The 17,874-nt window shown below is 42.0% G+C and overlaps 2 protein-coding genes across 5 annotated transcripts in view; one reads left to right on the plus strand and one right to left on the minus strand.

The window, feature by feature from the left end:
* The window catches only part of lmbr1 (limb development membrane protein 1), a 175,962-nt gene extending 160,364 nt beyond the window's left edge, over positions 1 to 15,598 (minus strand). The window contains exon 1 of one of the 4 annotated variants that reach the window (XM_055664412.1): positions 15,302 to 15,597. In XM_055664412.1, the coding sequence (XP_055520387.1) occupies positions 15,302 to 15,364 (63 nt within the window). In that variant the 5' untranslated portion in view covers positions 15,365 to 15,597. Of the gene's footprint in view, positions 1 to 15,301 lie in introns of all 4 variants that reach the window. The other 3 variants (XM_055664404.1, XM_055664431.1, XM_055664422.1) reach the window with 3 other exon arrangements.
* A 230-nt stretch (positions 15,599 to 15,828) lies between these two features.
* Positions 15,829 to 17,874, plus strand: part of nom1 (nucleolar protein with MIF4G domain 1) — a 46,161-nt gene continuing 44,115 nt past the window's right edge. Inside the window, exon 1 of the mRNA XM_055664392.1 lies at positions 15,829 to 16,898. Coding sequence (XP_055520367.1) covers positions 16,050 to 16,898 — 849 coding nt within the window. The 5' untranslated portion in view covers positions 15,829 to 16,049. The remainder of the gene's footprint in view (positions 16,899 to 17,874) is intronic.

Genomic DNA, 17,874 nt, shown 5'->3' on the forward strand with positions numbered 1-17,874 from the left:
GATATTTATCAAACCTCTTGGAATTATCCTTAATGTTATCTCCCAGAGCTATCTCTTGCCCCATTTTGCCCTTCCAATTTCATTTTTTTAAAGCTTATTCTTTTGTGCCCAAAACTCCCCCAGGAATAAGCTTGATCTTAGCTGCCTATACCCATCCCATGCTCCTTCCTACTCCTGTCTAAAGCTTCAATTTCCCTCATCATCCAGGCTTCCAGACTGGCCCTTCACTCTAACAGGGACCTGCACATTCCAAAGCCTTAGTGGTTAAGGAATGTGATATTGTTGGAATTACGGAGACATGGCTCCAGGATGTCCAAGGCTGGGAGCTAAACATGCAGGGACATTTGATATTCAGAAAGGATAGACAGAAAGGAAGAAGTGGTGAGGTGGCATCGCTAGTTAAAAAGGAGATTCATACAATTGCAAGGAGAGACATTCACTTGGATGCTGTAGACTCGGTATGGGTAGAACAGCGAAATAGCCAAGGGCAGAAAACGCTTGCTGGAGTTGTAGGGAGGTTGGGGGATAACATCAAGCAGGAAATTAGGCATGCGTGCAGCAAATTTGCAGCAGTCAAAGATACTAGAGTAAGATCTTTGACAGCTGTTATCAAGGGTGACTTTAATCTACATATAGATTGGGCCAACCAAAATGGTAACAGTGTTGAGGAGGAGAATTTACTGAAATTTAGTTTTAGTTTTGTTTGGAGATACAGCATGGAAACAGGCCCTTCGGCCCACCGCTTCCGCGCCGACCAGCGATACCCTAACCCTAACCCACACATTAACGTTACCTTACACACACTGGGGACATTTTTTAAAATTTACCAAGCCAATTTATCCGCATACTTGTACGTCTTTGGAGTAAACGGGATGGGTTTTTAAACCAATATGTAGAAGAACCAACTAGAGGACAGGCAGTCATAGACCGAATATAGTGTAATGAGGAAGGATTAGTTAGCGATGTTGTGCAAAGCACCTTGTGCAACAGTGACCATATTATGGTGAAATACTGCATTAGGATGGAAAGTGACACAGTTAATTCAGAGACTAGTGTCCTGAAATTAAATACAAGAGATTTAAAGTATGAGATGGGAATTGGCTAGGATGATACTTAAAATTATACTTAAAGAGTTGACAGTGGAGATGCAATAGCAAAGATTTAAAGACCGCATGGATGAACTCCAAAAATTGTTCATCCCTGTCTGGCGAAAAAATAAAACGGGGAAGGCGGCACAATCATGGCTAACGAGGGAAATCAAGGATAGTGTTAAATCCAAAGAAAAGGCATATAAATTGGCCAGAGGAAGCAGCAAACCAAGGGACTGGAAAACATTTAGGACAAACAGATTAATTAAGAGAGGGGAAAAAAAAAAAGAGCATGAAAGAAAGCTTGAGGGTAATATAAAAACTGACTCTAAAAGCTTCTTTAGATATGTAAAAAGGAAAAGATAAGTGAAGATAAATGTAGGTCCCTTACAATCAGAGACAGGTGGATTTTTAATGGGAAACAAAGAAATGGCAGAACAGTTAAACAAGTACTTTGGTTCTGTCTTCACTAAGGAAGACACAATCTCCCAGAAATACGAGGGGACTGAGAATCTAGTGGGAGGGAGGAACTGAAGGGAATCCACATTAGTCAGTAAATGGTGTTAGGTAAACTGTTAACACCAGGAAGGCAGTTAAATCCCCAGGGCCTGGTGGTCTGCATCCCAGAGTACTCAAGGAGGTGGCCCCAAAAATCGTGGATGCATTGGTGATCATTTTCCAATGTTCTCTAGACTCTGGATCAGTTCCTATGGACTGGAGAGTAGCCAATGTAATTCCACTTTTTAAGAAAGGAGGGAGAGTAAAAGGGGAATTATAGACCAGTTAGCCTTACATCGGTAGTGGGGAAGATGCTAGAGTCCATTGTTAAAGATGTTATTGCAGTCCATTTGGAAAGCAATGACAGGATCAGTCAAAGACAGCATGGATCAGGGAAAATCATGCTTGACTAGTATTCTAGAATTTTTTGAGAAAGTAACAAGTAGTACGGATAAGGGAGAACCTGTGAATATAGGGTATCTAGGCTTTCAAAAAAGCCTTTGGCAAGGTCCCACACAAGTGATTAGCGTGCAAAATTAGAGCACATGGTATTGGGGATAGGGTATTGACATGGATAGAGAACTGATTGGCAGACGGGAAGCAAAGAGTAGGAATTAACGGATCCTTTTCAGAATGGCACACAGTCACTAGTGGGGTGCCACAAAGCTCGGTGCTGGGACCCCAATTATTTACAATATATATTAACGATTTAGACAAGGGAATTAAGTGTGACATCTCTATGTTTGCGGATAACACAAAGCTGGGTGGCAGTGTGAGCTGCGATGAGGATGCTCTGAGGCTGCAGGGTGACTTGGATAGGTTGGGTAATTTGGAAGATTCACTAAGAGGTTCAACGAGATCTGGGTGTGCTTCTACATCAGTCACTGAAAGTGAGCATGCAGGTAGAGCAGGCAGTGAAGAAAGCTAATGGCATGTTGGCCTTCATTGCGAGAGGATTTGATTTAGGAACAAGGAGGTCCTACTGCAGTTGTACAAGGCCCTGGTGAGATTGCACCTGGAGTATTGTGTGCAATTTTAGACAATAGACAATATGCAGGAGTAGGCCATTCAGCCCTTTGAGCCAGCACCGCCATTCAATGTGATCATAGCTGATCATCCAAATCAATACCCCATTCCTGCCTTCTCCCCATATACCCTAACTCCGCAATCTTTAAGAGCTCTATCTAACTCTCTCTTGAAAGCATCCAGATAACCAATCAATACCCCACTGCCTTCTGAGGCAGAGAATTTCACAGGCTCACAACTCTGTGTGAAAAGGTTCTTCCTAATCTCCGCTCTAAATGGCTTACCCCTTATTCTTAAACTGTGGCCCCTGGTACTGGACTCCCCCAACTTCGGGAACACGTTTCCTGCCTCTAGCTTACCCAAACCCTGAATAATCTTATGTTTCAATAAGATAACCTCTCATCCTTCCAAATTCCACAGTATACACGCCCAGCCGCTCCATTCTATCAACGTATGACATTCCTTTATTTGCGACACATCTTTGAGCGCTGGTGTGCCATAAAAGAGGATTTATGGTTGTCTATATTGGGTCTTGGGCAGCAAGGCTAGATCTTTGATCTGGTTTGTGCTGTTTAAATGTATTTATGTTGAGATAAGAGATAAAGCATAGGTGATGGTTGTGTGACCTTTGTACAAGGGTGATTTCTTATGTTTGTAGAAAACTGAGAAAGTAACTGTTTTGATAATCTTCCATTTGCTGTGTGGAATGCTATTAGTGAGGAGGCCTTACATTCCTTTCATCCAGAGATAGAAGGGGGAGGTTGTAATTCAGAATGAAACTAGACCCGATCTTGGTAAGAAGCAATTATAATTTATCAAGTGTGACAATTAGTGGCCTTTGTGTGGTTGGGTATTGTAGAAATAACTTGTCAGAATGGGGCAAAACTCATATTTAATCCATAAGTAACTGTATTTTAATTATGTAGTTGTAGGGAAATTATTTGTGAAGTGTATTGTGTTTTAATTAGGATTGTAAGTATTAGACTTTGTTTAAATAAGTTTCAGAAATAACCTTCTTTTCCCAAAAGTGAAAATATATGTTTTGTGTGTATGTATTGTGTGATTGCTGTATGATGTGTATTTTATATTCTGAGAGGTGGTCTCTGAGAATTAATTTTATATTTCTGTGGTTTTACTTCATTGAAATAAAATGATTTTGAACAAAGAGGTTAAAGAAAACCACAGAGGGAGCAAAGGTTGTAAAGAGGCCAGAAAAGGGAAAATCATGTGACTATACGTGTTGTCAATCACTGGGAAGGATTTAGTTGATTGGTTAATGCAAATAAGTTAAATGTATGGTAGACCATAAGGATTGGTTAATAGTTTGCCACTCCTTCTGTACCATAATTGTCTAATACCTATATAAAGTGTTAAGTTTGTACCAAAGTCAGTAGCTCTTTTGACCTGCCCCAGAGTTTCTAGCTCTGTGTTGGAAGGTTTAAAGAATTATCCAGCGCTGTCAGAATAAATAATTGATTTTAGCAGCAATGGTTTCAATCAAGTTTTCTTGAATTGGACTGACAAAAGAACTCAGTTTAACAAAGTCAACTTCATTTGTCACAGACACATACAAGATGTGCAGTGAAATGAAAGTGGCAATGCCTGCGAATTTTGCAAAAAACAACAGAACAGAATAGAACAATCAGTATTTACAGGTTATAAAAGATTTTTTTGTTTTTTTTTTTTTTTTAAAAGACACAACACAACAGTAAATTAGTGCAGTAAACTAGTCCCTGGTGAGATAAGTTTACAGTCCTGACGGCCTGTGGGAAGAAACTCCATCTCATCCTCTCTGTTTTCACAGCATTACAGCAGAGACGTTTGCCTGACTGTAGCAGCTGGAACAGTCCGCTGCTGGGGTGGTAAGGGTCCCCCATGATGTTGCTTGCTCTGGATCTGCACCTCCTGGTGTATAGGTCTTGCAGGGGGACGAGTGTAGTTCCCATAGTGCGTTCAGCCGAACGCACTACTCTCTGCAGAGCCTTCCCGTCCTGGGCAGAGCTGTTACCAAACCAGATTGTGATGTTGCCGGACAAGATGCTTTCTACAGCCCCAGAGTAGAGTAGAAGCACTGAAGGATCCTCAGAGACTGAATTTCCTCAGCTGCCTGAGGTGGTAAATGTGCTGCCTCGCCTTACTCACCAGTGCGGCAGCGTGTAGTCCACATCACAGAGGATCTGGCATGGACTCCCAGGTATTTAAAGCAGCTCACCCTACCCACAGTAATCCCATTTGTCTCCAGTGGCATGTACGCCCTTGGATGTTGTGCCTTTCTAAAGTCCACAATCAGCTCCTTGGTTTTAGTGGCATTCAAGAGGAGGCTCTTGAATGTTTATCTCCAGTTACCTATGACCTGGGCATGCGCAGTTGAAATACTGAACTGAGCTGAAGTTTCTCAAACAGGCAACACTTGGTGCAGATTTGGTCATCGATTCTTGCATTTTGCAAATCCAACCCGTTGCTTGTCTTGTCAACTTTGCTCTATTTTATTAATTTAGATTGGATTTCATGACTTTAAGGTGGCACTATTTGGTGACATTAAGGTGACCCAATATAAATTCCTTTGTTAATCAGAAGGTGGAGGGGATGTGGAAGTTATAACCTGTTGTCCTGTAATATCACACCCCTGTACCAATAAATAGAAACCCAATATAACTGGGTTTGTGTCGGAAGGAAGTGGTTTACACGGAAGGCTGACACAAAATGCAGAAGTCTTGCCATCACAGAGAAGTTGGTACAGTCACTTTGATATAATTTGTCTCAGCATTGCTATTCCTCTCTTACTTGATTTTTTTCTTCTGCTCCCAGTCCCTTCATTCTTAGTTCATTTATTCCAGCATTTGGTTGTCTCTTACAGCAATTGAAGAAGACAGGGTACTACCTCGTGAAAAATGTAAAGTCACTGGGAAATACTTATATGTGCCTGGACTATAATATTTTTGACCAATTATGACATCCTAGTGTTGATGGTCAATGAGTCACTGATAGTGTTGCCACAGAACATAAATGTGAAATAGCCATGTTCCCCATTGTTTGCCATGGTTACCAATTTGTGAGAGGCCCACAAATTGTTGAACAAATCCAGCTGCATGCAAAGAATGGCAAATGATACTTTGAACTATAGTTACCAATGAAACAACCAATGGATAGAAGGTGACACAAGGAACTACAGATGCTCACATCTGGAGTAAAATATAAACAGATGGAGAAAATCAGCAGGTGAAGCCAAATATGTGGAGGAAGAGGTATCGTCAATATTTCAGGTCAAGACCCTACTTCAGGACTGAGAGTGTGGAGGTGAGATAGCCAATATAAAGAGGTAGTTAATAGGGTTATTGATAAAAATCTCATTGATGGAGCAAAGATAGATACCTGGCCTTTGGACAGCATCCTGACAAATTCCTACAGAATTGTCTTGGGATTGGCAACAAGCTTCCCTTGCTCCAGATGTGACCAAGGCAACCAGTTCTTGTTGCGCATATTCTAGTTTGTCTCGCTTCCAGAGGCTGTCAAAATGGGACAAGCTTACATGGGGCATATTGGTCAGCATGGACAAGTTGGTCCAAATGTTGTATGACTACAATTCTATGCTCGTATCTTAGGAGTCTTTGTAAAGAATTTTGTGATGCACTGGTCTATACCTTAATTTCTATACCTACAGTGCATGAAATGTATTTATAATGTTATTTTTTTGCTTGGATTAAATAACAAGAGCAAAAATATTACTTCTAATTTTCAGCATAAAAATAAATGATTTCAATACAAATTACCTTTGCAAAAATGACAGAATCAGCGGACCTAAAAAAAATACTTTATCTTCCATTCAGATAGCTCGTCATAAAGAACACAAGAAGTTGGAGCAGGACAAGTCAGTTCTCTCACTGAACTTTTTTTCGCAGTTTCCAGCCGGGCAACCTAGGCTGCTTTTTAGGTTGCTTAACGACAGTTTAGGTGGTCATTTAAGACGGCTTGCATGACATGTGCGATAATGTGCTCGGACGAAGTGCGTAGATACCAGTCGGAATTATGCTCAATGAAGCATTCACATATTATTTCTGCTTCAAATAAAGTCACAAACTAAACATATTCACCAATCATGACGTGATATATACCACAATGACATGCAGCAAAACTATAATACAGTATCTCAACTCTTATTACACGTTGCAATGAATGCAATTTCTTATTGAATTATTGGATTATTCAGCGTATGATCAACCCGTGTCAATAAATACTGGACCATGGTAACATATATGCTTAACCATGCACACTACAGACTGATGCAAGCATGTTTTCTGTGAAGAACCAACAATTATCATGACATGGCCATAGCATGGCTCTTTTCCTCTTGAATCTTCAATCATCAATCTGTTGTGCCCAGTCACAGCAAGGTAAGTTGATAAATAATTGAATCGATCTGTTTGACACCTTTGAAGGTACAGTAACATCAAGAGGGGAAAATTAGATATAATATCCCTTCTGCTCTAGGATTTTATAATTTAAAAGAAATAAAGAGAATGGAAGTGTTCTTTGATTTTCTTTTTCTTGTAACATACTCGTTACTGTAGTATTATTATTACCTGACCAGATCTATACCTTATTTTGAATGTACATAGTACCTCTTTTACTCTGTGCCCACTAAGAAGATGAGTCATGGAAGTAGGTAACTATATTGAATTAATCATCAAACTTGGCAAGTGTGGCAAAAAAAGCTGAAGTGTTTTGAGGTCTTTTTTTTTGGGGGGGGGGGGGGAGAAGGATATCAACTTTAAATGAACAGAAACATTATATTTGTAAGAACTTGTGTAACTTATTTTCTTGATATTTAAACTATCTCCTGAAAAGCAAAGTAAAGACAGAGCTGTTCAAATACATCTAAAAGTCACTTTAATTGTCATCCGAGTAGCTCTCGAGCAGAGCATCCTCCTCATCAGACTTGTCACAGTTATAGCCCTGTCCCACGGTACGCGTTCATTCCAAGAGCTCTCCCGAGTTTGCCCCGATTCGAACTCGGAGATTTACGGTAATGGCCGCTCGTTGGTACTCGGGGCTCTCGTGGACATTTTTCAACATGTCTTCGCGAGCTTACCTGGCGTTAGTGAGTCTTCCCGAGTACCTGTCGTTAGCGTTACGAGCCACTAAGAGACGTCCCCGAGGTCCGACGCACCCGCTACATTCATTCTCCGTGCTTACCACGAGTTTGATTTATTTTTTTTAAACTCAGGAGAGCTTTTGTAATGAACTCGTACCATGGGACAGGGCCATTAGGGCGAGGTCCCAAGGCAAATGCTGCAGCTGGGTCTTCTCCCGTATCAGGCCTCTTTGCCCTCATCCCTCCTGCATGCCACAAGCCGATGGCTGGCCGGGGATCAAAGTCCTTGATGTTACTGGCATGCAGCATGATGAGGAGCTGGTCCGTCACCTGGCCATCCTGGAGGGAACTTCTGATGGTGGCCTTCAGCTGCTTCAACCGGCTGAAGTCTCGCTCAGCCTCAGCTGAACCTGCCGGTATGGTAAGGAGGAGGTCAAGGAGAGTGCAGATGTTGGGTAGCTCTTCTGGTGTGGGACTTCAGGAACACCATGCTGTATCACAACAACCCTTTCAGCAACACGGCCGTTATTTGGCACTACACTGGAGCATTAGGGGGAGCTTCAATGCCCAAATTTCACAGTGGGTTTCTGATGAAAAAGTGGGAGGACTAGTAAGCGAGAGACAGAGACACAGAGACAGAGAAAGACAGAAAGAGCAGAGACAGAGATGGAGATAGAGACAGAGAAAAAGACAGGGACAGAGACAGGTACACGGATATGACAGTTTTGGAAGGATATGGACCAAACGCAGGCTATGACTTTGAAGTTTCTCTCCCCCTCCCGTGGGGTGAGTGATTTAAGGGCCTGTCCCACTTGGGCGACATTTTGGGTGACAGCCTGAAAATAATGGAATGTTCAAAATCCAGGGGCGACATTTGGGTGTCTCATCGTGTTGTGCGACCCGTCACACCCTGACGTATGCTGTCCTGTGGGTGACGCCCGGTTAGGGATAGGGACCACAGATGGGCAGTAAAATATTCTTCAATGCATGGATTTTAAACATTTATATTAAAATTAATACAATAAAATCAGTTGTGCAAATGAAAAATGTCTGAAAGGTTCAGTTCTTTTTAGTATTGATCCACTTCCAGATCCAATCACCATCTCTAACTTTTAACAGGGATGGATTCTGTGAGTGTAGACTGAACTCCCCTCCCGCCCCATCCCTCCTTCTCCATCCCCCCCTACCCTTCTTCCTCCACCCCGCTCCACTCTTCTCCCCTTCACTCCCCCCCCCCCCTCCTCTCACATCCTCTTCTCCCTCTCTCCCCCCTCTGTCCCTGTTACAACTGGGGGAAGGGGGAGACAATGGTGACTCTGTCCTTGTTGCGACTGGGAGGGAGTGGGAGAATGTAATTTCAGTCATGAATAGCTGACCTTTTCTCAAATGGTGCCCCAGTTCTAGACTCTTCAATTGGGGAAAATATCCACCCTCTCTCGAGCCTGTCCAGAATTTAGACTCATCTCAATCTTACAAATTCTGATGTATCCAATCCTAGTCTACTCAATTCCTCTTCTTACAGCAAACCAGCCATGTGAAATTGCTGATGCACTCCCACTTACGGCAAGTACATCTTTCCTTACATGGAGGAAATCAACAACTGTAAACAATACTCCAGGACTAACAGATCTTTTACAATCACAAGACTTCCTTGCTGCTTCAATCAACCTGATACTAATGTTACATACCCTTTTGCCCTCCCAGTTGCTTGCTATTACTTCACCTACACATTTGCCTGCCATCACTGGTGCATGTGCATATACAGGTCCCTTTGAACACCAACACTACCCAATTGCTCACCATTTACCTGACCTTCTGTTATACACCCCAAAATAGAAGAGCTCACACTTTTCCACATTCCGGCAGTCACTCAGTTTTATCCATATTCCTCCTCAAGCATTCATTCACCATCTAATGTGCTCCAGTCACTCTTCACAAAAATCAAAAAATAGTTACCGAAGCAATTACTGATACTGCTGGGAATCAACGTGTCCTAAGATCCTCTGGCAATTATTCAAAATCAAATACATTACTGTTCCACAAATTAAAAAAAAAACATTAGCTTCCTCGTGGAATCCGAATCAACTGTGCAAATTTTGTTTTTGTAATTTGCTTTATAGCCTGCTTCAAGCCAAGAAGGAATCCTTGATATACTACAATACACCAAAATCTTTCTTGAACAGCCTTATCATCCAGGTACAGAAACATTGCAATCTTTGTTCAAACAAGGTTCAGGACGTCCAACTACGCATTGCCTTGATCAAATATAGAATGTTTTTTCCAATTGATTAAGAACAATTCGTTTATTTGGTTGTACCTTGTCCAAGTCCAATTGATAATGGCACAGTAATGATGCAATGTGTTCCATTGATTCATTTTGATACCATTAATTTTCTTCCATATATCTAACGTTGATCAAGCAAAGAAGTCTAATCTCCCCACGGCTTCTCTTGCAACTCTGGTCAACCATCAGTATCAGATTTGCCTCTGTCTGCTTTAGTAGTCCATTTTTAATGCTTCAAATTTTGATTTTTGGCAAGCCTGGCTTTCAACATACAGAATGCAGGCAGGATTGGAAAGCATATTTGTCCACCTAGAAGCAAAAACAACAGAAAAATGAAACAGAAATTGTTGGCATACGAATTTCAATTCAGGCGATTTGATAGCAAGAGCCAAGTTTAATTTCCAATCCAAAAGCAAGGAGGTTTAGAAATGTTTCAGGTGTAGTGTTGAAAAATCAGCTTTGAATATTTCTTGAGTAAGAAAAGACCGATACGTCTGCATCAAGACAATAAATATTTGCTTTACCGCCGATTAACCGATAAAACCAAAAAAGACTTCAGAACCAACATTTTCTACTTATATTTTAAATGGCAAATCTGTCCCTTTACAATACCTAGGTGGAGTCAGAGAGCTGTGCAACAGAGAAATGGGCTCTTTGGCCCAACCAATATACAGTGTCTTCCATAATATTTGGGACAAAGACCCATTTATTCGCTTCTGTGCTCCACAAATTTAGACTGTAATAGAGAAAAAAAAAAATCACATGTGGTTAAAGTGCACATTGTCAGATTTTAATAAAGGTCATTTTTATACATTTTGGTTTCACCATGTAGAAATTACAGCTGTGTTTATACATAGTCCCAATAATTAGTAAAGTTTTGAATTGGTCTACCAAACGGCTTTGTGAGTTGTCTGTTTATTAAGAAGTGAACCCGTTTGTTTAGTTATGTTAGCCTCATTCAAGCAGATTTGAATCAGGTTTTGCAATATAATTGTCAATAAGGAACAATTCTTTAAGAAATATTTCCCAACTATTATACAGAACAACAAGCAAAGGCCACCTTGCCAGATGTTAACTACAGAACTGTCACAGGGAGACAAAGAGTAAGGAAATGGCAAAGAATTGATGGAAGTGCACATGGTCCTGATGCTTTAGATAAACTCTTCAAGAGATAAGTTTAGGATAAAATCCTTTATTCCTATACTAGATGCACTTGAAACCAATTTTAAAAGAGGCACTGTGTATAGTGAAGTTGCACAACAGTTTTCCTTTCTTGCTAATCTGACCACATCTAAGCAAGAAATTCAGCAAGGTACTGAACTGTTGATGGAAGCATATCCAGAAGATGTTGACCTGAAACTTACTGATGAACTTTTGCAATTTCACTCGTACGTGAGACAAAGTCATAGGGATACAGAAGAGCACTCTCTGCCCTATACAGACCTTTATCAAATATACAAGGAAACAATTCAGGTGGCCTTCCCTAATATGGAAGCAATCTTGCGGCTGTTTCTTAGCTTAATGGTCACCAACTGCTTGGGAGAGAGGTATTTTTCAAAACTCAAAAGAATTAAAAAAATAATTAAGGTCCACAATGTTTCAAGAGAGGTTGTCTGCACTGAGCATTCTGTGCATTGAGAGTGACAAACATAGACAAACAGATCTTGGTGAACTTCTGGATGATTTTGCTATGAAGGCGAGAAAAAAAACATGTTTGCTCTTAGTGTATTTGTAGTTTCTTTATTTCTTAATATTCCACATTCAGTTCAAGAGACACTTATTGTCACATGCACCAATTGGTACAATTAAATTTGGGGGTCACCATCCAACGTCGGAACGGGAGAACATTCTCAGCGGCTTGGACTTCCAAATCGGCCATTTCCTATCGGAGACCGTGGCTCCCGAAGCCAACAGGCTGAGCTGGGCGGAGATTCACGCAAAGGGATCACAGGGCTCCACAATGTTGAAATCAGCGTGGCCCGAGGCTGGGAGCTCCGCAAACCACAGCTCCATGATGTTGAAGCAGCAGGCCCAACACTACAGAACTTCAAACTGCGATCCAGGTAAGGCATAGCCTGCTCCGCAGTGAATCCAATGTGCATTTTAAAAGCAACTTTTTAATGACAACATACAGTAGGATCTAAAAGTGTCACACTGTCACTGTCAGGTAGTCATGGTCTTCTAGTCGTGGGGGTGGAGGATTGGGAGGGGGAGGCCTCACAAGTGAAATAGCTTAGGGCCTCTCTTCATCTAAATCCGACCCTATAGATAAACATGACAAACAAAAGGTCCAGCATTAATTCCTGCAGTACACACTGGTCACAGGTTTCTAACCTAATTAGTCTTCCCCCACTACCATCGAGCCTCTTACCATTTAGCCAATTTTGGATACCTTTACTTCAAACACACTTCCAATCCAATGTGCTTTAATTATCGAAATCACCATGGCCTTGGCAAAACCTTTGTTAAAGGTCAATGCATACCATGAACAGCACCCCATCTTCAATTTCCTTAGTTACCTCTGCAAAAATCCCAGATTTGAGACAAGATTTCCCCAACACAAAATCATGCCAACGACTCCTGTTCAGTCCCCACCTTTCCAAGTGAACTTGTATCTTGTCTGTTGAAATGTTTCCCAATTATTTCTTCATTTTTATTGAAGGCTTGCAGGATTATATTTCTGTTGCATATTCTACTGCCCTCTGAACAAAGGAAGATTTACTATTCTGCATACATCGCCAGAGGCTAATAATGATGCAAACATCTCCTCCTTTGTTACTAATAACATCCTGGAATAGTTCTGTTAGGCCCCGAGGATGTATGAACTTTTGGATACATCCCTGATTGGACTGATCCAGGATGAGGAGGAATCTGCCTACTGACAGGAAGTGACACAGCTAGCGTCCTGGTGCCTTCATAACAACCTAGAACTCAATCCTCTTAAAGCCCTGTCCCATGGTACGAGTTCATTCCAAGAGTTCTCCCGAGTTTGCCCTGATTCAAACTCGGAGATTTACGGTAATGGCCACTCGTTAGTATTCAGGGATCTCGTGGACATTTTTCATCATGTTGAAAAATCTTCACGAGTCTTCCCGTGCTTACCTGCCATTAGCGAGTCTTCCCATTAGCGCTTAGCGCTAAGAGACATCCCAGAGCACCGACGTACCCGCTACGTTAATTCTCCGTGCTTACCACGAGTTTGATTTTTTTTTTTTTAAACTCGAGAGAGATCTTGGAACAAGGCTTTTAAGACAGTGGAATTGGTAGTAGACTTTAGGAGAGCTCCCCTCCCCCCCCCCCCCCCCCCCCCCCATCACCATCAACAACACCACAGTCACATCTGTGGAGTCATTTAAGTTCCTTGGAACCATCATCTCCAAGGACCTTAAATGGGGGGCCACCATTGACTCCACAGTCAAAAAAGGCCCAACAGAGAATGTATTTCCTGCAGCAGCTGAGGAAACCCAATCTGCCACAGGCAACAGGCAATGATGGTCCAATTCTATATGGCCATCGTAGAGTCTGTCCTCACCTTTTCCATCAAGGATATGGTTTGGCTCAGCCACCAAGCATGACATCCGGAAGCTGCAGCGAATCGTTCGATCAGCTGAGAAGGTTGTTGGCTGTAACCCCACCCCCAATTGACAAACTGGACACTGCAAGGGCCAGGAAGCGAGCGGGTAAGATGATATCTGACCCCACTCACCCTGGTCACAAACTCTTTGAAGCACTTCCCTCTGCAAGGCGACTCCGGACGGTAAAAGCAGTCACAGCCGACATAAAAACAGCTTTTTTCCCCACGAGCAGTAGCTCTACTCAATAACCAAAAGTCTGTAGCCTCTTTTTGCTCTGGTATTTTGTTTCATTCATATGTTTAAACTATAATGTTCTATTATATGGTTTAATGCATGTCGTGTTGTTACTTGCAAGCGGAGCACCAAGGCAAATTCCTTGTATGTGTAGATACTTGGCCAATAAACTTATTCATTAAGGAGTTCCAATGTCTTAAAACATTTATTTTGCTTATTTAAACACACTTCTGAATTCTCCATCTTCCACGTCCTTCTCTCCAGTGAACATTGACATTTATGACACATGTGATGACCCTTTTTCCTATTTTTGTCCCTACAAAAAAAAACACCTTTGTACAAGAATCACAACCAGCATTCAATGGAGCAACCAATTTTCTTGGAACATACAAGTGTAATAAAAACAAACTCCCAACAAGACTCTGGTTCATCAAATGAGAAAAGGCTAAATTAAGATTTTTAAATAACTTATTTACGCAAGTATCTGAAATACTGCAAACAAATTATAAATACTCAAAATCCATCAGATGACAAATAAAGCATGATCGCATTTAAAAAACATCACTCGTTCTTACCAAAGGAGCCATCTGGTAATTCAATTATGAGTTAATATTCATCCAATAAACAAATTGTCAACAAACCTGTTAATGGAGGGAACAACATTTCTATCAATATCTCAAATACTATTTGTGATGTTGATAAAACAAGTGATGTTTTTAAATGTATTGTGATAATAAAATTAACCAGCTTATTTGAAAAACAAAGAAAATAAACTAGTTAGTTTGAGAAACAATGGTGGAAATAGCAAAATAATAACAAAGATCCATGCAAGGCAAATGCTAAGAATAAAAATACACCCTTTTGTAAGAAATTTCACAGTAACAGTAGGCAGTATAAAGCTGATCAGTCAGTGACAAATAAGTACATTTGTATTAACTAACCAATTAATAAACGCTAGTTCCAATCTGATAAACCCAACAATACCTCTCGGTCAACCCAGTTCCCGTTTACTTCTCACAATACTTTAGGCCCATTTAAAAGAATAATACTATAAAATCTACGTTTGCAACAGGTACATCAATATCTGGATCGTTATTCTATTAAAACTATCCAACATAGTTCTGCTTTATGAACACCGCTATACGAAAACAGGGGAGGGCGGGGAATAGTGAACCGTTCTAACACAGGATGCGCGTAATCTAAAAGGAACATATCAACCTGCAAGACACTGCAACCAAGCAGCACAGTTGCAACAGATGGTGCGAGATCTACTCACACTCTTGTTCATACCATGAGCAAATACAAAACCATTAATGATAATCAAGTACATCATTTTTTTTTTTAAAAAGCAAGAAGCCTCCACTCTGAAAGAACCATCTGAACAAAATGACCAGGAATGGAGCAGCCATCAATATATATCTCGCCCTTTATGAATGATTATTCATGAGATATTGGCGAAAGCAAAGCCAAACCGCGCAGTGACGATGCAGGTGCAACTACTTACAATGTACTCCCGGACCTGGCTGTGAAAGTTTTGCTCTCTGATTGTCACATCGTCAGGGTCCATCCTTCATTGAAGCTTAACATTTAAGAGCGATAACAAAGAAAACAACAAAGGCTGACTTAATGACTTGGAAGTGAACACATTCGGGGCGATGCGACAGGCGGGCGAGCGGAGGAACGAGAGCGGCTGCAGCGTATTTCAAACAGACCATCGCATCCTCGCTCCCTCTGCCTTCATCACTGCGCGACACGACGCGACACCACGGCAGCCCTCGACACAGTAACAACACCCTTCATTGGCCGAGCCGGTCCCGGGAGATGACAGCACCCCGCTACATCCCGCCCACCGATAGGCTGGGTGTGACCTCAACCTAACTTGTTGGGAACCGGGAGGGCGGGGACCGGAGAAACAAGCTGACGACGATGATTGACGTGAACATTCACCAATGGGAATTGGCACTCGCTGGCGACCGGGTGCCACCGAACCAATCGTGATGCAGGATCGATAAGAGGGGCGGTGCTTATTGAGGAATCAAGTTTGGATGCACCCAGACAACGACATTTGTTTTTTAAATTGCACATGGCGGCGCTCGCGGCCGCTGCCGCCCCGTGAGTTTAGCTTTAAATCGTGTTTGTGCGTGGCGGAGAGAAAGCTACGTGGGACAGCGGTAGTAAGCTTCACGAATCAATATTTACTGGTGCGTTAAAAAAACAATTAGGCTACGAAGTGTGTTCGTTGTGTGGCAGCAATGACGGGGAAGAGATCGCGGAGCGGCACCGACCTGAAGCGCTTTCAAGAAGCCATCGAGCTCTTCGTGGAAACGGCGGAGACCAAACCAGAGCAAGACAGGGCTCAACTCCAGAACTCCGGCCTCGGTCCCAACAAGCCGAAAAGTCGGAAGGAGATGAGGAAAGAGCGGAGGGTGCTGAAGAAGCGCCGGATGAGAGACTATTATCAGAGGAAACACCTGAACCCGAGTCCCGAGGAAACCCCGGGCAGCGGCGTGAAAACGCCGGCTCAAAAGGAGAAAACGAACGGGGCAGAGGACGAGGGGCCTCGGCCCTGCCAGGAGACGGGTCCGAAGAGAAAAGCGACGTTCGTCTCAGCCAAATCCGCAGGGAAAGTTAAGGGACGATCCCCAGCCAAAGTCATGAACGAGGAAATCCGGAGACTGGGCTTACTGGAGGCCAACCAAGAGGAGGAGAAGGAGATCAAGAGGCTGGAAAAAGCCTTGGGATTGAACAAACGTAAAAATAAAACTACCATCCCACAGGCCTTCACCCGGGACGGCCTGGATTACATCCTGGGGATTGTAGAGCCCGGCGCCGCCACCGCTATGTCAGGTTTATATGAAGAGAGTGACGATGAGATGGGTGCATTGCAAGAGGAGCTTATGAATCAGGCTGACAGTGATCCGGATCAGTCCGACGATCAACAGGTCTCCGAAGAGGATTCGTGCCCCTCAGACGTGGACTTTGTGAGGGAGGAAAGTAGGAAGATGGATGAAACAGCAAATCGCAACCAGGAGTCTGATCAATCCAGCGATGATGCTGATGAAAGTTCGCAGCCAAGTCAACCAGCACTTGAAGCAGAACGGGTATTTTAATACCGTTAATGTATTTCCAGAATAGGCAAGAGTTGTGCAAGTTGTTGCCTAATTTTAAAATAGCCTGGGTATTCCCCTTGAAATATTTCAAGATGTCCAGCAATAATTTCAAATTGTGATGTTTCAATTTCCCTTGGTCTTTGCGTTGAACAACTCTTCACCCTGATTTTTGGATCTAACTCTGTTTTCTTACAATTATCCTTTCTTCCTTCTACTATTCTTACTCAATTTGATCTTCATACTTATATTGTATTGATTTATTATGTGAACCAAGCTACAGTGAAAACTTATTTGTGTGCTATCCAATTAAATCAGATCGTACTTTACACAAGTATAATCAAGCCGTACTCCAGTACAATTGGTAGTGCAAAGAGATTAAAAACCAGAGTGCAGAATTTTGTCTACAGCATGTAGTGTTACAGTGAAACAGTTCAATGTCCACAATTAGGTAGATTGGAAGATTGGGACTTCTTATGGAAGGACTGTTCAGTTATCTATTAGCAGGTTCCTGAGTCTGGTGATTAGTGGTTTCAAACTTTCCTCTAAATTACCCAACAGGAGAGGAGGGAATAACCAGAGTGCCTGAAAAATGTTCCTGATTATGTTGGGTGTTTTGTCCCGACAGTAGAAGTGTTGTTGATGGTGGGGAATTGAGTCTGTGTGATGGACCGAGCTACATCCCTGCAATTTTTTTGCAATCTAGGGATGAGTTGTTTCTAAACCAAGTTGTGATGCAACCTGATGGTATGCTTTTTATAATCAATAAAAGGTTAGTGGAGATGTTTGTCTGTATTTTCAATATGATTCGTTAAGGACATAGTTGGTGATATTTGTGCTGAAGAACTTGAAGTTCTCTATCATTTGCAATTCAGCACCATTGATGCTGATTGTGGCATGTTCACTACTCTTTCTCAATACCATAGCTCCTTCGTCTTGCTGGCATTGAGAGGTTGTTGTCTTAACACCA

Source organism: Leucoraja erinacea, chromosome 2 (assembly GCF_028641065.1).
Source record: "Leucoraja erinacea ecotype New England chromosome 2, Leri_hhj_1, whole genome shotgun sequence".
NCBI lineage: Eukaryota > Metazoa > Chordata > Chondrichthyes > Rajiformes > Rajidae > Leucoraja > Leucoraja erinaceus.